Below are 21,394 nucleotides of genomic sequence, written 5' to 3' on the forward strand. Positions count from 1 at the left end.
ATCACTGGATCGGTTCACCGCCGCTTGTGAAACGGCTGGAATGAGAATAAGCACCTCCAAATCCGAGTCCATGGTTCTCAACCGGAAAAAGGTGGAGTTCCTTCTCCGGGTCAAGGAGGAGATCCTGCCCCTAGTGGAGGAGTTCAAGTACCTCGGGGTCTTGTTCACGAGTGAGGGAAGAATGGAGCAGGAGATCGACAGGCGGATCGGTGCGGCATCAGCAGTAATGCAGACTCTGCACCAGTCCGTTGTGGTGAAGAGGGAGCTGAGCCAAACGGGGAACTCTCGATTTACCGGTCGATCTTCGTTCCTACCCTCAACTATGGTCATGAGTTTTGGGTAATGACCGAAAGAACAAGATCACGGGTACAAGCGGCCGAAATGAGCTTCCTCCGTAGGGTGGCTGAGCTCTCTCTTAGAGATAGGGTGAGAAACTCTGCCATCCGGGAGGAGCTCGGAGTAGAGCCGCTGCTCCTCCACGTTGAGAGGAGCCAGATGAGGTGGCTTGGGCATCTCGTTAGAATGCCCCTTGTATGCCTCCCTGATGAGGAGTTCATGGCATGTCCCTCCCCCCATGTTGGAGAGACTATGTCTCTCGACTGGTCTGGGAACGCCTGGGGATCCCCCCCGGACGAGGTGGAAGAAGTAGCTGGGTAGAGGGAAGTCTGGGCCTCTCTTCTTAGGCTGCTACCCCCGCAACCCGATGATGGATGGATGGATGGATGTATGTATGCTTGTTTCAGATCTTGCATATTTAGCTCTGTTGCTCCTCAACAACAAATTACATCCAAATCATCAAGTGGTGGTTTTGGACACCCAACTTGTTTTCCAGGAGGTGATGAGGTGCTAATCGTTGTGTGTGGGCTTTCTGTAAACATCACCAGTGAGATTTTTGTTCTCCGCAATCTTAAGGCCAGACTGTCTGTCTTCTTTTACGTCTTTCCTGGTGAATTTGACATAATCATCTGGTTTGTCGAGTTGGGTCGAGAACGCTTCCAATTCTCGTGTTTGATTCTTGACCCAGATGTCGTCCAAATATCTAAGCCAGTGGCTTGGGGTGGATCCCGTGAAGGATGTCAGGGCTTGGACTTCAACCTTCTCCATGTATAGATTGGCAACTATGGGAGATACTGGCGAACCCATGGCGCAGCCATGTTTCTGCCTGGAGAAGCATTCTCTGTACTGGAAGTAGGTGGCATTCAAACACACGTCCAGCATTATGCAAATTTGGGTGGGTGTTAAGGCTGTTCTTTCTGGAAGGTTCTTGTCCAATAGAAGGCACTTGTGGGTGGTCTCTATTGTTTCGGTGGTATGGATGCACATGAAAAGGCATGTGATGTTGTAGGATACCATGGTTTCTTCTGGTTGTAGTTTGAGACCACCAACCTTTTTAGGAAAGTCCTGAGAGTCTTTGATGTGGTGTGGGGTGTTGCCAAAATGGAAGCCAAGTATTTAGAAATATGTGGCAGAATGAGCCAGTTTATGCAGCTGGGGATCAGACCGCCAAGGTCCCTGCCTCCGGCCGCTACCCAAAACACAATGCACCCGCGAGTTTTGGGTAATGACCGAAAGAACAAGATCATGGGTACAAGCGGCCGAAATGAGCTTCCTCCGTAGGGTGGCTGAGCTCTCTCTTAGAGAGAGGGTGAGAAACTCTGCCATCCATGAGGAGCTCGGAGTAGAGTTGCTGCTCCTCCGCGTTGAGAGGAGCCAGATGAGGTGGCTTGGGCATCTAGTTAGGATGCCCCCTGGACGCCTCCCTGGTGAGGTGTTCAGGGCATGTCCCTCCGGTAGGAGACCCCCGGGAAGACCCAGGACACGTTGGAGAGCCTATGTCTCTCGACTGGCCTGGGAACGCCTGGGGATCCCTCCGGATGAGCTAGAAGAAGTAGCTGGGGAGAGGGAAGTATGGGCTTCTCTCCTTAGGCTGCTGCCCCCGCGACCCGACCCCGGATAAGCGGTAGAGAATGGATGGATGGGTGGCAGAATGATGCTACTTACTATTGGTCTGAGGTGGGGGTCCCTTTTTTGGGGATCTTGGGCAGTCCATAAATATAGATGGTAGTATTGTAGTCTGACAATGGCTTTTCCAGTTCCTGGAGTGGATAATCACAATAAATTAACTTTTTTCTTAAGTTATTTGGGGTTTTAGGAAGTTTAAAAGTGGGTATATCCAACCAGTCTTGTCCACCAGGTTGTTGTGAGGGTCGTAATGTAAACTTGTTGGGAGGGATTATGCATAATGCCCAACTTGTAAATATGCGTTTTACATAATACTTTGAATGGTGAGATAAGACGTAAAAACTTTTAGTCATCTGGGGCAAGCAAAACCAAAGAACCTCTTCAACATTTCACCTGGAAATCCATCTTAGATTACCATGTGCCCTTTGATACAAGTTAAAAAATTAGAGAGCTGGGCACACACCCGAAGAATTTAGCCTCCCCCCCAGCCCTCCTGTTAGCTGCACATTGTGCTTAGAATAAGCATAGTTTATCAGCCTCAATCCCCAATCATCAGGTTTTCTCATGTGAAAAGTCATTAAAATTTTTTGAGTGCTGGTTCTTTGAATTTTAAAGTTTTTCCAGCAATTTTACTTTTATCTTTGACACCCTCACCACCCTTTTGACATTTGTGTAACTACATTGATTACAGTTAATATGCATCGTTAGTGATAAACCTCACCTCATTGCTTTCTTATGAAGCTATAACATACTTAAACACTTATCTGTGAAATAAATGGTTCTCAGGTCAGCAGAGCAGCAACCCTACACAATTTCACAATCATCAACATGTTTTAGGTCATTGTTTTACAGACATCCAATCACACACTTCTTTTCTGGACATTCTGAACATTGTTTTACAGTAGCATCGTTTATTAATTTGTGATCATGTAAAACTATATGACACTCTTTTCTAAACATAATCACTGTTATCACTTAAAACACAATGTAATGTAGTTATTAAAAAATATAATAAAAACTATTGCGCTTTCACTTCTTCGTTACGTTGGTTGGAAGGGGTAAAGCATTAGAAAACTGTAGAATTGTAGTTTCACATGTAAGTAAAGAACTTACATGCAGTATTACTCTCAATAGGGTTAGGGTTAATGTGACATTCCCTTTTTTTTTTTTTTTACCTTGTCCTTGCAGTTTCTTTACTGGTTGCTCTCCTGCTTTCTCTGCATGTGTACTTTAGTGACAGGTTATGTACCCTGGTCCTACAAGGTGGCAGTGATTAAGCCTTTGCTTAAAAAACCATCACTGGATCTTGACGTATTAGCAAATTATAGGCCGATATCCAACCTTCCTTTTATCTCTAAAATTCTTGAGAAGGTGGTGGTGACTCAGTTACTGGAGCACCTGCAGAGAAACAGCCTGTTTGAGATGTTTCAGTCAGGCTTTAGAGCTCATCACAGCACAGAAACAGCACTTCTTAAAGTTACTAATGATCTTCTTATAGCTTCTGATCATGCAGTGGTTTCTATGCTGGTTCTGCTGGATCTCAGTGCTGCTTTTGATACAGTTGATCACAGCATCCTGTTACATAGACTGGAACATGTGATTGGGATTAAAGGGACAGCACTAGACTGGTTTATATCTTATTTATCAGATAGATACCAGTTTGCTCCTGTCCATGGCGTTCCCTCTTCTTACAGTAGGGTTAGCCATGGAGTTCCACAAGGTTCTGTACTTGGACCAGTCCTTTTCACCTTGTACATGGTTCCCTTAGGTAACATTATACGGCAGCATGGAATAAATTTTCATTGTTATGCTGATGACACTCAGCTATATTTATCCATGAACCAGAGGAGACAGAGCAGATAGTGAAGCTTCAGACCTGTCTTAAAGACATAAAGTCTTGGATGTCTTCAAATGTCCTCCTCATTAACTCATACAAACTGAGGTCATGGTGTTTGGTCTTGAACCTCTCAGGGATTGATTAGATCACAAGATCACTCTAGATTGTATCTCCTTAGCATCTAGTCTCTCTGTGAGGAATCTTGGAGTAACTTTTGATCAAAATCTCTCATTCAACTCACACATTAAATTAGTCTCTAGAAGTGCCTTTTTTCACCTGAGGAACATCACAAAGATTAGGAAACTACTGATGCAGCATAATGCTGAAAAGTTAGTCCATGCATCTGTTACTTCCAGGCTGGACTATTGAAATTCTTTATTATCAGGGTGTCCAAACATCTCTTTAAGAAGCCGCCAGGTGATCCAAAATGCTGCGCATACAGTTCTGACAGGTAATGACAAAAGAGATCGCATAACTCCTGTACTGGTGTCTCTTCATTGGCTGCCCATTAAATTTAGACTAATTTTTAAAATTCTTCTTCTGACCTACAAGGTCCTCAGAGGCCTAGCTCCATCCTACCTGGAGGAGCTAGTGACACCTTATCATCTAATAGACCACTCCGTTTTCAGAATGCTGGTCTACTTGTGGTCCACAGAGTCTCTAAGGGTAGAATAGGGGGCTGAGCATTTAGCTACCAGCCCCCCCTGCTGTGGAACTAGCTCCCTGTCCAGGTACGGGAGGCTGACTCCATCTCTACTTTTAAGATTAGACTTAAAACCTACCTCTTTGAAAAAGCTTATTGTTCTATTCTGTAGTTGCAGTTACTGTCCTAGACAGACAAATTATCATACTTCAAGATTCAAGATTTACTTCCCCATAGGGAATTTGAATACTTAGGGGGTTGTCTACTTATTAGGTCAGGGGTCGGCAACCCGCGGCTCTGGAGCCACATGCAGCTCTTTAGCGCTGCCCTTGTGGCTCCCTGGAGCTTTTTAAAAAATATGAAAATGGAAATTGTTTTAATATAATTTCTGTAGGAGGAAAAACGTGACAAACATTTTTAAAGTTTTCCAATGGTGTATAAATGTGTATAATAAATATTTAATTTCAACATCTCATTATAATAGAAGTTAAACTTAAAGGGCCATCGTACAGCAGAATGGTCATGTGATGCGTCATTCTCTCCAGGATGCGCTGCAGGGAAAATAAACATTTTATCATGAATGCTCATTATGTATTTGTAGCCTACTTATCATTTGGAAAGTAGGCTAATACAGCTAATATAGACACTTACAGCATGTGTTGCCTTTATTATAAGCCTTATATAAGGCTTTTAATTTTTTGCGACTCCAGACAGATTTGTTTCTTGTTTTGGTCCAATATGGCTCTTCCAACATTTTGGGTTGCCGACCCCTGTATTAGGTTAACATCTTAGTTACGCTGCTCTAGACCGAGGCTGCCGGGGTCCAGAAGCACGATCACCTGACAGACCTGTCACCCTGCTGGGTCATGGCTACCTCTCCTCTCCTCTGAGTAGACCATTGATGATATTTTTCTTGTATAGTTTCTCTGCCCCCCCCGTATCCATCAACAAGTCTAGCCACCTTTATGCTGGCCTGCCGTCCTCCGACCCTGCTGAACCACTCTACTCTTATACCAGCAGCTTGTATTATTAATGTATTTCTATGATCTCTGCCTATTCTCTCCTCTACCTGTCCTCCCCCTTCTCCTTTCTCTCTACCCAGTTGGCCATCAGCAGGAGGGTCCCCCTACATGAGCCTGGTCCTGCTCAAGGTTTCTTCCTGTTAAAGGGGAGTTTTTCCATGCCACTGTTACTTGTTGGGGGTCATTGTCACCATTAGGTGGCTATTGCTCTTCTTAGCATTTGTACTTTCTTATAATTGCCTTCTAAATTTTAAAAATTTTATCCAGGCGTTTTCATTGACAATGATGTAGCTTTAAAAGATGCTGTCTTTTCCTCTTTCTGCCCCATCTGCTAAACATCCCCTTTTGCTCCTCCTTTACTCAGCAAGCTATCAGCTGGAGGACCTCCATATGAGCCTGGTCCACTTTCTTCCTGTTAAAAGTTCAGAAAATGTAGAGTTGTTGTTTCATTCCCATAAAGTCCTTAAATGCAGTGTTATCAATATTGTTCCAATGATTGTATCCATTCTTGTATTAATACACATTAGACTTTTATCCTTAGAGGAATCCTCTTAATTCACAACAAAGCCAAAAACAGTATCTCAAAAACAACATGCTGCACATTGATGGAATGTTTGGCTAGTTAATTTCTTTTTCACTTCTTGACATGATTGTGCATGTTATGTTTGTTTCCAGGAACAAGAGCTCGAAACCAAGAAGAAGAAAAAATTATCAGAGGCAAAGTTGGAGATGGAAGTAAGGCAATGTAAGAAAGAAACCGAGGCCCTCCGTAGGCATATTGCGGTATTGCAGGCTGAGGTGTACGGCGCGAGACTGGCTGCAAAATACTTGGACAAAGAACTGGCTGGCAGGTAATGACTTGAAACTGAGGCTAAATATCACAGCATGACCAAATTAAAATGCACTTTCATAACAAGGAGTCTTAATTATTTTATTTTTTTTTCATCAAACGTAAATTCTTAACTCCTGTCAACCTGTCAAAAGCATGTAATATGTACTTGAAATGAATTGAGTGTGATGTGATAACATGTAGAAAAATATGGATTTGTGATGAAATTAAGACCACGGGAATCCATGTAATAGTTTTTTACTGCTTAATGTGACCTATAAATGTTAACAATTCAATTGGAAAAACCAAACTAATATCATACATGGTTAAAAAAAAGAAACAAAATTAACTTATTTTTAAATGAGCAAATCCTCCCCTTCTTCCCAAGTCATCTGAGTTTGAATCCCAATCTGATACTGGCGATGGAGTAAAAAAACAAATCTAAGTTATCCCTTAATTATTTGTTATTCTTGAAACTGACGAGATCGCTTTGTCACTATTAAATTACACTAATAGCACCACCTACTGGTGACTGGAAAGTACACAGTACATTTGGAGTCTCACACTTTGCACACAGGTTGAAACTGGTGAAAACTGGTGACTGAAAACCTGACATTTGCCACTGCCACAGTCCAATGAGCATGAGAGGGTCGCTCAACACTGCTGCAGCTTTATTTATTATGCAATCAATGTACAAAAGTAAATATGCATCATAGACATGCATAGACAAACTCAAATGATGTCTGAAGCAACTCAAGATGGCCTGAGTTACAGCAGTGAACTCCTAGAATTGTGCTGGTCACATGTTACTCAACCGTGGAACCATGTTCGTCATGTTGAAAGCAGTTTTCGTCCCCGCTGTGGAAAATCTCCATCTAGCAGGTTGCCTGTTGCTGTAGCGTTGCCTTAATGCTCCATTTTAAAATATTCCAACCGACAGTACTTTGATTCATTCTTCCCATCTTGGTCGCATTTAATGTGGTCTTTCCTAGCCTAGCTCAAGGGTCGGCTCACTGCCGCTCATATAGAGCCTTACTGATGCCACTAGCATGGGTCAACTGATTACCGTATTTTCACGACCATAAGGCGCACTGTAATAAAAGGCACAGTCTCAGTTATGGGTGTACCGTATTATTTGGCGCATGCTAATACATACAGTAAAAAATGACAACGGAAGTAAAACAGTGAGTTTTGACACATTTATTGAACAAAATATTCATTTTTCCGCCACAAAACCATCAAAGTTCATCTTCTGTATCTGAATTAAACAGCTGCGCTATTTCAATGTCCAACACCCCGAATTCCTCTTCTTCATCATCTGAATCAGACTCACCGACCGGTTCTGCTTCAGCGTTGATGCCGGCTTTTGTGAAAGCTCTTACAATACATGAAGACGGTATTATAGCCCATGCATCTACCATCCACCCGCATATGGTGGCATAACTTGCCCGCCGCTGCCTCATAGTCTTTGTGAAGGAGTGTTCGCCATCTTGCTTTGTTCCCGCATACGAACACCCACAATAAATAAAAGTTAAACGAAGGTGACGCTGGGATACACACAAACTTGTACAGATTGACGTCCCTCCTAGCCAATGGGATGACAGGAAGATGCTCGGCGATAGCCAATGGCAGAGCAGCTACAAGCATGTTTGCGTTCGCTAAACTCCGTGAGCTGCGAGTAGCAGCGGTAGCGTATTTTTGCCTTTCTTGTCCTGAAATTTCTTTCGTAACAAGAGGAAATATTTTCCCGTTGAGACGTTTCGTAACCTGAAAATTCCGCATGTAGAGACGTTCGTAGTAGAGGTCCCACTGTACTGTACCACACAAAATAACTGTGTCAGCAATGTGGTCAGCAGAGTCACATTTGCCTTGCAGGGTGCAACAGATCCAGTTACTGGGCCGTGACATGAAAGGACCCGCACATGACAAGTTGTGGAACCAACTGGAGGCAGAGATTCATCTCCATCGCCATAAGACGGTTATACGTGCATGCAGAGGTCGTAATGATGCGAAGAAACCTCTTCCCTCTCCTGCAGACCATGTGAGTATAAAGCTCAAGGCTAACTTGTTTTCACACTTGAGATATAACTTGTAATTGCAAAAGACTCAAGATGAGTATGTTTCAGTTTTGTTTGTTTTTTTGAGTGGGGACAAACATTATTTGACATAATTACAAAACAGATTTCATTCATACAGGTAACTAGCCAAAGCTGCACAGACAGTTTCAACTGGCTCTGTAGAGAGTGCTGTGGAGTCACATATTGCAGTAATTTCCAGTGTATTAAGGCGCACCTAAATTTAAGTGACTCTGAAATTTGAGGTTAAGAAGTTAATCAACTTTTTACGCAAATAAGCCACATTTGACTATAAGCTGCAGGTGTCTACTTCAGTATCACAAACAGCGCTGACGCAGAGATAAAGGGGAACCGCTTTTTCATGCATACATGCCATACCAGTACCAGGTAGGTACTGGTACATTTTCCTACCCAAGTCAATATCATTATGTTAATGCAGGTCTGTCAATGCTCTGATTGGCCACATCAATGACGGGTCACGACAGTAACTCAAAGCTCAAACCCACCATTTTTAACATTTCCAATAGTAGCAGAGATTCTTCATTTGTTTTACTAAACAATGAGGCACAGACATTTTTTAGTATTATTGATAGATGGCAGAACCCAGAGGGAGCTAATCTGTGATATTATTTAAAAAGTTGCTTTTGTGTGTCGCAGTCTCGTGCTGGGTGTGCATTTAAGTTGTGTGAATGTAGGGTTTTTAGATTGTGATTTCTGTATTTTAAGAAGAAAAGAGCTAACAGAACAAACCAAACCTTTATCAGAGACATTTCCATGTCCTCCACGGTTCTGTTTATTGGCTATTGGCATAACAAAAGGTTCAGACCGCCTTCAAATCAATCTTTAAATCAATCTTTATTTATATAGCGTCTTTTACAATAAAAATTATTTCAAGGCGCTTTCCAGAATCCCAGGGCCTAACCCCAGACAAGCAACAGTGGCAAGGAAAAACTCCCCTTTAACAGGAAGAAACCTTGAGTAGGACAAGGCTCATGTAGGGGGACCCTCCTGTGATGCTGTGGCCGGCTGGGTAGAGAGAGAGAAGAAGGGGGAGGACAGGTAGAGAGGAGATAGTTTCCCATCGCTACCACCTTGGCGCGATGGAAAACTACTGGAACCAGAATGTGTAGAGCCCATACAGTGTAGTGGAAAAATGCCATAGAAATGTGACTGCTGCAACATGAAAAGACCTCCCATGTCGTCATGCTTAATTTGCTGATAACGTTGCTGTTCCTGCCTGTCACATTGTGGTTTGATCACTGGACTTCCTGTCCAGAGTCTGGTCTCTGAAGAGACTTGTGGCCCTTTTTTCAGTCAACCAAATCAAAAGTGGAGCTCCACAATCTTCAGTGGAACACATACGTGAAGTAGGTCATGCTCAGGACATCCCACCCATCAGGAATGCCTTATTTACAGCTTGTGTAGCTTTCTGTTCGTCATGGCAGCTGAGGACAAGATCAGCAGATCCAGCAGCTGCTCAGCTTCTGTAGAGAAGAAGAAAGTGACGAGCAGATTTCAGCTTCTGTGCTGCTCCCAGTTATTGATGCTGATATAAGCAGCCTGGCACGCTCTGAGTGGCCCGATGAGCAATGTTGCTCATGACTGTACGGCCACTAAGCACTGGCTAACCCTCCTGAGTGTCTCCAGCTCTCAGCTAGCTGCACCCCCGGGCACCTCCCTGTCCTCCTCTGTTGTCAGGAGTTCAAGACTTAGTTACTCCTTCTCTTAGTATCCTCATCACTGAAGCCATACATTCAACAAGCTACTGTACCTTACAATCTCTCCAGATGAGCCCCAAATTCCATCCTCCTCCTCTAAATGGACACTTGCACATTGTTCAGTCTGTGCTGAGCTTGGAAACGTTGCAAAGGGACAAAATGGTAACAAGAAGGCTGCCCATGGACTCTCTGACATCTATGCTGTCCACTGTTGCCCCCTCAGTGTTGCAGCACACGTAAAGGTGGAACGATGCGGATGATGATGATGATGACGTGTGAGAGGGAGGGCATAAAGAACCAGGCCCCTTTCAGTAGGGGGTCAGACCTGCTACTGCTGGTGATTTGGACATGCTCGGCCGCCACAACATCTCTCACCGATGCACTAACTTCAGTGTGAAAGCAGTATTGGTCTTGAACTTGTTACCTGATGGAGTCTCGCCCCGCTGCTCTGTGCTCCCTGCTTATAGAGTGGACTTCTTTTACTTACTTTTCCTTTGTCCATTTATTTAGCCTAACCCTTTTCTTTCTTTTATGGTTTTGTTAAACAAAAACTGAGTTTATAAAAGACAAATTTGTGATAAGGATATTACAGATATACAAACACATTTGTCATGGTTTGTAAATGTGGACTGTTCTTATACAGTGCATGGTTATTTTTTTTAAAATATTTTGTTTTCCAATCCTGCCTCTGTTCACTGCCCTACTTTTAACATCTTAAGAGAGTTACTTAAGAGTACTGTCATCCCTCTTCTCAAATGTTTACAACGCTGATTTTGCATATTTAATTTCAGGTCCCAGAAATGTTGAAGAAAACACAAGGAGTTGGCCCTATCAGGAAGGTGATACTTGTAAAAGATGACCATGAGGGACTTGGAATCTCCATTACAGTAAGATATCCTACTTACACTATGTACTTCATCTTTACACACACAACACACTACCAGCCCAGTACATAACAAGAGGGAAGAAAATGCTAGGAGGTAAAGAATAGATGGAACATCTCAACCATGCAGCTTTCTGATTAAACTGCAGCTGACAGATTTCTGATTGAGAAGAGCTGTAAAGACACCATTACAATAATCAAACCTACTGGAAATGAATTGCAAAGAGCCACATCACACACATGAACTGCCCCATCCCATACTCTCTTACAGACGCAGAGACCTCTGCTCTGCCACAATTACCCTAAATGTCTCAACATGATGACAACAACTGACTCCTGCAGAACTAAGACCACAGGCCAGTTATTTTCAGCAATGAACACTGCACACAGTATCCCACAGACAAACTCTCACTTCAATATTCAGTAGAGGTCTATAAACGAAACTAAAATTTACAATTTTCATCAATTTTCAACATTTTCTTCTCTTAGCATACATGTTGCTTACTGGGACATCTGGCATTCATTGCTCTCAACAATCATTTTCAAATCTGGTTTATAGTCAGTTGTTAGCCGTTAGCATGAGGCCTCACTACCTGCCGAGGGAGTTCACACATGCCCTCGCTGTGGTTGTGTAGATCTCCCCCTCTGCTAACGCTCATGCGGCCAGTGATGTCCTGCTCTCAGCAGTGAGCAGGCTGCAGACACAACACCCTGACCCCCTCCTCCTCATCTCTGGAGACCTCAATCATGCCTCTCCATTTATCTTCTCTGCCCAAATTCACCCAGTACGTCACTTGCCACACCAGGGACAATAAAACACTGGACTTGTTCTATGCCAACACCAAGGAGGCATACCACTCTCTCCCACTCCCTCCCCTGGGCTGTGCCGACCACAACCTTGTACACCTCCAGCCTGTGTACAAACCTCTTGTACAGAGGCAGCCTGCTGTCACCCGCACAGTGAAGAAATGGTCCGAAGAAGCCGAGGAGGCCCTGAAAGACTGTCTCAACACAACCCTGTGGGATGTATTCAGCGACGCCCATGGGGAGGACATTGACAATCTCACCCAATGCAAAACGGATTATATTAATTTTTGTGTGGAGAATACCGTACCCACCAGGACTGTACGGAGTTTCTCCAACAGCAAGCCCTGGATCACTCCAGACATAAAGGCCCTCCTGAAGGAGGAGAAGAGGGCTTTTGTGTCTGGAGACAAGGAGGAGCTGAAGACTGTGCAGAGGGAACTCAGGAGGAAGATCAGACAGGAGAAGGACAACTACAGGAGGAAGATGGAAAACCAGCTGCAGCAGAACAACATCTGTGGGGTATGGAAGGGACTGACGACCATCACGGGCTTCAAGGGGCAGAAGTCCCAACCTGTGGGTGACCGGGGGTGGGCTAACGACCTGAACTTGTTCAATAGATTTGATCAGGCACCCACCCCTCCCCCAACCCAGTCTCCACTGCTGCTACCCCCGCCACTGTCTGTGCCCCCAATAGACTGTTCCTCCTGTCCCACCTCCTCCTCTCTCATGACCTTCAGTTCACACATACCTGATACTTCCAAGGTAGTTTTCTATGTCAACTGGACTGGGTTTCTTCTCTTGAAGATGTTTCGCCTTCTGGATAGAATCTGGTGGTTTTTGTCCGGAGGCTCCTGTAGCGCCTCCCAGAGGGCATGAGGGTAAACAGTCCATGCGCTGGGTGACAGGAGTCTTTAGTGACCTTCTTGGCCCTCCTGTGACAACGCCTCCTGTATATGTCCTCGATGGCAGGAAGAGAAGCTCCAGCTATTCGCTGGGCGGTTTTCACCACCTTCTGCAATGCCTCAGGAAGAAGAGACACTGGTGAGCCTTTTTCACCAAACTGGAGCAGTTAGTCGTCCAGGTGAGGTCCTGTGAGAGGTGGATCCCCAGGAATTTGAAGCTGGACACACGCTCCACCGCTACTCCGTTGATGTGGACGGGTGGGTGGATGTCCGCCTTCCTCCTGAAGTCCAGGACGAGTTCTTTAGTTTTATTGGTGTTGAGCAGCAGGTTGTTGTTGTGGCACCACGTAGCTAAATGGTCCACTTCCTCCCTGTAAGCTGACTCATCGTTATCCTTGATGAAGCCAATCACCGTGGTGTCATCTGCGAACTTGATGATCAAATCAAATCAATCATTATTTATATAGCGTCTTATACAATCAAAATTATTTCAAGGCGCTTTCCAGAATCCCAGGGCCTAACCCCAGACAAGCAACAGTGGCAAGGAAAAACTCCCCTTTAACAGGAAGAAACCTTGAGCAGGACCAGGCTCATGTAGGGGGACCCTCCTGCTGATGGCCGGCTGGGTAAAGAGAGAGGAGGAGGGGAGAGGGAGAGGAGGGGAGAAGGAGAGGACAGGAGAGGAGAGGCACAGAGCACAGAAACACACACAAAAATACACTATACAACGGGTCAGCGGGGCCGGAGGTCATCATGCAGCTCCGAAAGGCGGCGATACCTGTAAATAAACAGAGAGGGGAGCGGGGGGAGAAGCAGAAAAACTACACAGGAATCATCATAACTAGTCTGCTTGATGAGGAGGAGGAAAGGAGAGGAGAGGAAACCATGACCCAGTGGGGTGACAGAGGCCTGTCAGGTGATCATGTTTCCGGACCCCGGCAGCCTTGGCCTATAACAGCATAGCTAGAATGTGACCTAATGATTAGACGACCCCCTAAGTATGATAATTTTTCTATCTATGATAGTAACTGGAACTACAAAATTAACAACAATAAGCTTTTTCAAAGAGGTAGGTTTTAAGTCTGATCTTAAAAGTAGCAATGGAGTCAGCCTCCCGTACCTGGACAGGGAGCTGATTCCATAGCAGGGGGGCCTGGTAGCTAAATGCTCGGCCCCCCATTCTACTCCTAGAAACTCTGGGAACCACAAGTAGACCAGCATTCTGAGAGCGTAGCGGTCTATTGGGCTGGTAAGGTATCACTAGCTCCTCCAGGTAGGATGGAGCTACGCCTCTGAGGACCTTGTAGGTCAGAAGAAGGGTTTTAAAAATTATTCTAAATTTAACGGGCAGCCAATGAAGCGACGCCATTACAGGAGTTATGTGATCTCTTTTGTCAATACCTGTCAGAACTCTGGCTGCAGCATTTTGGATCAACTGGAGGCTTCTTAAAGAGTTGTTTGGACACCCTGATAATAAAGAATTACAATAGTCCAGCCTGGAAGTAACAAAAGCATGAATTAACTTTTCAGCATCAGGCCGCGTCAGTAGTTTCCTGATCTTTGAGATGTTCCTCAGGTGAAAAAAGGCACTTCTAGAGACTAATTTAATGTGTGAGTTGAATGAGAGATTTTGATCAAAAGTTACTCCTAGATTCCTCACAGAGAGACTAGATGTTAATGAGATACCATCTAGAGTGATCATGTGATCTAATCTATCCCTGAGAGGTTCAGGACCAAACACCATGACCTCAGTTTTTCCTGAGTTAAGGAGGAGGAAATTTGAAGACATCCACGACTTTATGTCTTTAAGACAGGTCTGGAGCTTCACTAACTTCTCTGTCTCCTCTGGTTTCATGGATAAATAAAGCTGAGTGTCATCAGCATAACAATGAAAATTTATCCCATGCTGCCGAATAATGTTCCCTAAGGGATGCATGTACAAGGTGAAGAGGATTGGTCCAAGTACAGAACCTTGAGGAACCCCATGGCTAACCCTACTGTATGAAGAGGGAGCACCATGGACATGAGCAAACTGGTATCTATCAGATAAATATGATCTAAACCAGTTTAGTGCTGTCCCTTTAATCCCAATCACATGTTCCAGTCTATGTAACAGGATGCTGTGATCAACTGTTTCAAAAGCAGCAGTGAGATCCAGCAGAACCAGCATAGAGACCAGTCCATGATCTGAAGCTATGAGAAGATCATTAGTAACTTTAAGAAGTGCTGTTTCTGTGCTGTGATGAGCTCTAAAGCCTGACTGAAACATCTCAAACAGGCTGTTCCTCTGCCGGTGCTGCAGTAGCTGATGGTGATGATGGTGTTGGAACCATGTAGAGCTCTGCAGTCGTGGGTGAAAAGGGAGTAGAGGAATGGGCTCATCACACAGCCTTGTGGTACTCCAGTGTTTACAGTGAGGGGAGGGGAGCAGTGATGATCTAACCGCACATGTTGTGGTCTATTGGTCAGAAAGTCCAATAACCAGTTGCAGATGGAGGTGCTGATGCCCAGATCCTTTAGTTTGGTTATCAGCTTGGAGGGGATGACAGTGTTAAATGCTGAACTGAAGTCTTTGAACAGCATTCGGGCGTATGTGTCTTTATTGTCCAGGTGTTAGAGGACAGAGTGCAGTACTGTGGAGACTGCATCTTCTGTGCTCCTGTTCTTACAATAGGCGTACTGATGGGGGTCCAGGGTTGGGTGGAGACAGGATTTGAGTTGTGCCAAGACCAGCTGCTCTAAGCACTTTGTTATGATAGGAGTGAGTGCTCCTGGACAATAGTCATTGAGAGAAGCTGGGGTGGGATGTTTTGGTACTGGCACAATGGAGGTGGATTTGAAGCAGGTCGGCACAACTGCATGAGCCAGGGATAGATTGAATAAGTCCGTCAGGACCCCTGCTAACTCCGCAGCACAAGTTCTGAGCACGCGTCCAGGGATGCCATCGGGGCCCGCAGCTTTGCGTGGATTGATCCTGCTCAGTTCCGCTCTGACATCAGTGGTAGAGAAAGTTAAGGGTTGGTGGCCAGCAGTCAGCTCTACCTTGCTCGCTTGTTCATGGTTGTCCTTCTCAAACCGAGCATAGAAGTTTTTTAGCTGATTAAGGAAGGAGATGTCAGTTGAGGGGGGAGAGGGGTTGATGGGCTTGTAGTTGCTGATGACTTGAATGCCCTGCCACATACAGTAGATCGGGGGTTGGAGTTGGAGAAGTGCCCTTCTACCTTCAGCTTGTAGTCGTGTTTGGCTTTCTTAATACCCCGCTTCAGGCTCTGGCTGTGCTGTAGGTTTGTGCATCCCCCGATCGGAAGGCGATGTTACAGGCCTTCAGCAGGAGACGGACAACCCTATTCATCCAGGGCTTCTGATTAGGGTACATGGTGATCTGTTTCTGGGTGGTGACACTGGTGGAGTTGGAGATGTAGTCCAGTACAGATGAGGCATAGCATTCGATGTCAATGTGAGAGTCACAGGTTGCCTTAGTGGCAAATGTATTCCAGTCTGTGTGTTTGAACCGGTCCTGCAACCCGAAGTCTGTCCCCTCAGGCCACACCTTTATTGTCCTCACTGTGGGTTCCACCCGTTGAATGAGTGGTGAATACTTTGGGGAGAGAATGAGAGAGAGGTGGTCTGACTGTCCAATGTGGGGGAGGGATGTAGCTTTGTAAGCTCCAGCTATGTTGGAATAAACATGGTCCAATGTTCTCTCTCCTCTCGTGTGGCAAGAGACATGTTGATAAAATCTGGGGAGGACTGTCTTCAAATTTGCATGGTTGAAGTCCCCCGCAACAATAAAAGCAGCCTCAGGGTGTGTTGTCTGCTGTTTGCTAATGGCTGCATGTAGTTCTTTCAGTGCAAGCTTAGCATTAGCATCCGGTTATGTAAACAGCAGTAACTATGGCTGATGTGAGTTCTCTTGGGAGGTAAAATGATCTGCATTTAACTATGAGAAATTCCGCATTAGGTGAGCAGTGACTCTCGGTGGTAACGGAGTTAGTGCACCAAGCTTGGTTTATATAAATGCACAAACCTCCGCCTCTGGTCTTGCCGGAGCCGTCTGCTGTCCTGACGGCACGATGAATGTGGTGACCAGCAAACTCAATAGCACTGTTGGGAAAACTGCTGTTTAACCATGTTTCTGTAAAAATCATGACGTTCGAGTCCATAATCCGTATCTGTTATTGGTGATGCACAGTCGTAACTCGTCCATCTTGTTCGCCAGAGACCGTACATTAGTGAGGAAAATACTGGGTAAGGGGAGCCGATGCGGTGTTAGCTTTAGCTTAGCTCGTAGGCCTCCGCGCTTACCGCGCCTTTGTTTACTATCTCGACGCCGCCTGCGGGCACTCCCGCCCGGCCGGGTAGAGTGAGCAGCCTCCGGTGTTCTGGAGATCTCGGAGACGAGTCGAAGGTTGGCGATTAAAAAAAAAAATAATAATAATAAAGAACTTTAGAGATAAAAGGAAGGTTGGATATTGGCCTATAATTTGCTAATACGTCAGGATCCAGTGATGGTTTTTTTAAGCAACGGCTTAATCACTGCCACCTTGTAGGATCGGGGTACATAACCTGACACGAGGGTAAGGGAAGAAGGGATACGTCGATCTAAAACACTGTGACTCAGTACTTTGTGGACTGGAGCCTGCGGAACAACCTCCAGATCAACGCTAGCAAAACCAAGGAGCTGGTGGTGGATCTCTGCAGGTGTAAAAAAAAAAAAACGCCTGCACCGGTGAACATCCTGGAAACGGATGTTGACGTGGTGGAGTCCTATAAGTACCTGGGTGTTCACCTAAACAATAACCTGGACTGGACACACAACACCTTGTCAAGAAGGGCAATAGCAGACTGTTCCTGCTCAGGAGGAACTCTCTGAAGTCTTTTGGAGTGCAGGGACCACTCCTGAGGACTTTCTATGACTCTGTGGTGGGATCAGCCATCTTTTATGGGATAGTCTGCTGGTCCAGTAGCATCACAGACAGGGACAGGAAGAGGATGGACAGACTGGTAAGGAGGGCCAGCTCTGTCCTTGGATGTCCCCTGGACTCGGTGGAGGTGGTGGGAAACGGGAGGATGATGGCTAAGCTGTCATCCATGTTGAACAACACGTCCCACCCAATACAGGACACCCTGGCAGCACTGGGCAGCTCATTCAGTGAGCGGCTGCTCCACCCTTGCTGTGTGAAGGAGAGGTATCACAGATCTTTCCTGCCGGCTGCTGTCAGACTGCACAATAAACATAACACCCACTAGCACAGACTGAATATTATATATTCTGATATGTATATTGTATTCACCCTCTGTACTATGTACAGGTATACAGGGGCTAAGTATCCATTTATCTGGATTATTGTATATACACATCCTCTTTGTATATTCCCAATTTTATTCCATTTTATTTTTATTTTTATTTTATTTTTCTCTGCATGCTCTTGCTGCTGTTGCGCTGTAAATTTCCCCGTGTGGGACAAATAAAGGACCTGAATCTGAATCTAAATTGTTGTCACTGAAAGCAATTATTCATGTATGTCTATCAGAACAGATTGATGCTTTGATTTCAGGTGTTTTACTAGACAATACAGACTTACAGACGTATGTTGGCCCAAGCATTGACAGCCCTTTTGATATTTCGGTACTTATCCATTGGCATGCATTTCCAGAATTCAATGTTCCCCTCTCTGTAATCAAGTTTCATTTGGCCCTCTTCACAAAGATCAATCATGTCCAAATGATCTGCAGCCTCATCTGCGAAAAGTGGGGTTTTCAAACTCCTCACTGTATTTCTTTTTCGCCTGTGCAATGTTCTAGCTTTACAGGCTCTGAGTGCTTGATAAATTTTTGGAACAACTGTGTGTCTGCTTTTCTTCTTGACCTTTCACTGTGAGCAAATTGTGCTTGCAATGTTCAGTTCCCTTTGGAAATTCCTGGTCAATGTTGGAATGGATTGAACTGAAGTGCCACTGATGATTTGAATACTTGAAATGCTAATAATGTCTGACATATAAGGCAGAATGGCTTGGCAATGCATTCAATCAAAAAACCAAAGTGTTAAAAACATCCTGTGTTCTCCTGATTTTTGTTTTGCTGTGCATTTTTCCCAGCCATTTTGAGAGTGAATTTGGTAGGCCTACGCTGCTCTATGTTCGAAGCCATTTGCATCTACACACATGATGGATGTATAGTTAAAATAACACAAACCCAAAATGCAACATGAACGTAACAGCTGCATGAAACCGACAGAGCTACATGTGGCTCGCCAGCCGCGAGGATGGCTAGACCTGAATTGGAGGCTAAGAAGTTGTATTCCACAGCAGATGTCAACAACCTTTCTGATATTAAGTACCAATTTGAAATAATCTTGTTAATGAGTCACTAATAATCAACAATAGCACACTGCTAAAATATGACAAAAATACAGGAACATTTTCAACATACCTGGAATTTCATACATACCTGGCAGATACATTAATTATATTAATTATAATAAAACTGCTGGTAGAGTTGCATGGGTAAGCGGGGTCAGAGGTCAGTAGGTCAGCGTAATGCGGCGATACCTGTAGATGAAAACGGAGGGGGGAGGGCAAAAAACTACACAAGAAATAACATTGCTGGTCTACTTGGTGAGGAGGAGAGGAGACCATAACCCAGTGGGGTGACAGAGGCCTGTCAGGTGATCATGTTTCTGGAACCCGGCAGCCCTGGCCTATGGCAGCATGACTAAGATGATAACCTAATAATTAGACGACCCCCTAAGTATGATAATTTGTCTGTCTAGGATAACTGCAACTACAGAATTAGTGATCGTAAGCTTTTTCAAAGAGGTAGGTTTTAAGTCTGATCTTAAAAGTAGAGATGGAGTCAGCCTCCCATACCTGGACAGGGAGCTGGTTCCACAGCAGGGGGGGCTGGTAGCTAAATGTTTGGCCGCCCATTCTACCCATAGAGATTCTGGGGACCACAAGTAGACCAACATTCTGAGAGTGGAGCGGTCTTTTTGGATGATAGAGTGTCACTAGCTCCTCCGGGTAGGCCTCTGAGGACCTTGAAGGTCAGAAGAAGGATATTGAAAATTATTCTAAATTTAACGGGCAGCCAATGAAGAGACACCTGTACAGGAGTACCGTATTTTCACGACTATAAGGCGCACCTAAAACACTGAGATTTTCTCAAAAATCGATGGTGCACCTTATAATATGGTGCGCCTTGTGTGTGGACTGCGTTTCAAAATCTGCTGTGCGCCTTTGGTGGGTGCACTACGGTAAACGCTCCGCCAATCGATTAGTGGCACACTTACGCATAAGGATCCCCTAAAATGGCGCCGGTTAAGCGAGACGCGTATGAATGAGGCTTACTTTAAACTGCAGGCCATCGAATATGCGGCTGAAAATGGCAATCGAGCAATCTTAGTGTTTTCGCTTTATGAGGAGGCGGCATCTCTCCATACGCGCGAGGACAACTGTTGCGCAGCGACTGCCCGCGGATTACCAGGAGGGGGTGGCCATCTTCCGCACCTACTGCCGCGACAAGATAACCGCGCCCAGCCACATCACCAACATGGATGAGATCCCTCTGACTTTTAACATCCCTTTGACCCACAAAGTGGAGAAAAAGGGACCAGCACGGTGGCGATACGCACAACGGGGCACGAGAAGTCGTCGTTCACTGTGGTTCTCGGCTGCCACGGAAACGGACAGAGCGCTGGATGACGGAAGGCGAACACTCTTTCACAAAGACTATGAGGCAGCGGCGGGCAAGTTATGCCACCATATGTGGGTGGATTGTAGACGCATGGGCTATGATACCGTCTTCATGTATTGTCAGAGCTTTCACAAAATAAACGCTGAACCGGAACCGGTCGCTGAGTCCGATTCATGATGATTAAGAAGAGGAAATTCGGGATGTTGGACATTGAAATAGTGCAGCTGTTTAATTCAGATACAGAAGATGAAAACTTTGATGGTTTTGTGGCGGAAGAATTAATATTTTGTTCAATAAATGTGTCGAAACTCACTGTTTTACTTCCGTTGTCATTTTTACTGTATGTTTCACTATGCGCCTAATAATACGGTGCGCCTTATGTATGTTTTAAATGCAGAAATAGCACCCATAACTGAGACTGCACCTTTTAATACAGTGCGCCTTATGGTCATGAAAATACAGTAATGCGATCTCTTTTGTCAATACCTGTCAGAACTCTAGCTGTGGCATTTTGGATCACCTGGAGGCTTTTAAAGAGTTATTTGGACATTTCTTCACTGGCTGCAGCACTAATTTGCTATGTGCGATCTCACTCTGCAAGAAGAATCCAAAAGAGATGACAGCCAAACTTTATACTGCTACATGGTTGGCTGTTAGCATGCCACTCTGACTGATCAGCGATCACTCTCTACATTGAGAGGTGCCAGAGAGCAACTGCTTTTAAACTTCTCTTTTCTTCTGACAAAGAAAAAAAACATTATTTTATATTATAAACCCTAACCCTAAAAACAACAGGTGAATAACTGGTGATTAACTATTTCATTCCAAACTGTCTGCCAGACCACACCCCCCACAGCCACAGATGCACAGCACACACTTGCAACACAACATATGTCAACATACAGTCATGGTATATAGCTTCTACACTAGATATCATACCATCTTTCAACCCGGCTGTTTGCTCAACATCTTCTACCATTTCATTGATAAGTTGGTGAACAACTCAAGTTGATATTGGGGT

General features: G+C 44.8%; 2 protein-coding genes across 3 annotated transcripts in view; one reads left to right on the plus strand and one right to left on the minus strand.

Moving 5' to 3' along the window:
- The window catches only part of LOC130516645 (uncharacterized), an 86,610-nt gene that overhangs the window by 57,965 nt on the left and 7,251 nt on the right, over window positions 1-21,394 (minus strand). The window lies entirely within an intron of this gene.
- Window positions 1-21,394, plus strand: part of gopc (golgi-associated PDZ and coiled-coil motif containing) — a 43,299-nt gene that overhangs the window by 19,032 nt on the left and 2,873 nt on the right. For both annotated transcript variants that reach the window (XM_057017854.1, XM_057017855.1), the window contains 3 exons: window positions 6,140-6,315; window positions 8,169-8,334; window positions 10,878-10,973. In XM_057017854.1, the coding sequence (XP_056873834.1) occupies window positions 6,140-6,315; window positions 8,169-8,334; window positions 10,878-10,973 (438 nt within the window). The remainder of the gene's footprint in view (window positions 1-6,139; window positions 6,316-8,168; window positions 8,335-10,877; window positions 10,974-21,394) is intronic.

Source organism: Takifugu flavidus, chromosome 19 (assembly GCF_003711565.1).
Source record: "Takifugu flavidus isolate HTHZ2018 chromosome 19, ASM371156v2, whole genome shotgun sequence".
Classification (NCBI taxonomy): domain Eukaryota; kingdom Metazoa; phylum Chordata; class Actinopteri; order Tetraodontiformes; family Tetraodontidae; genus Takifugu; species Takifugu flavidus.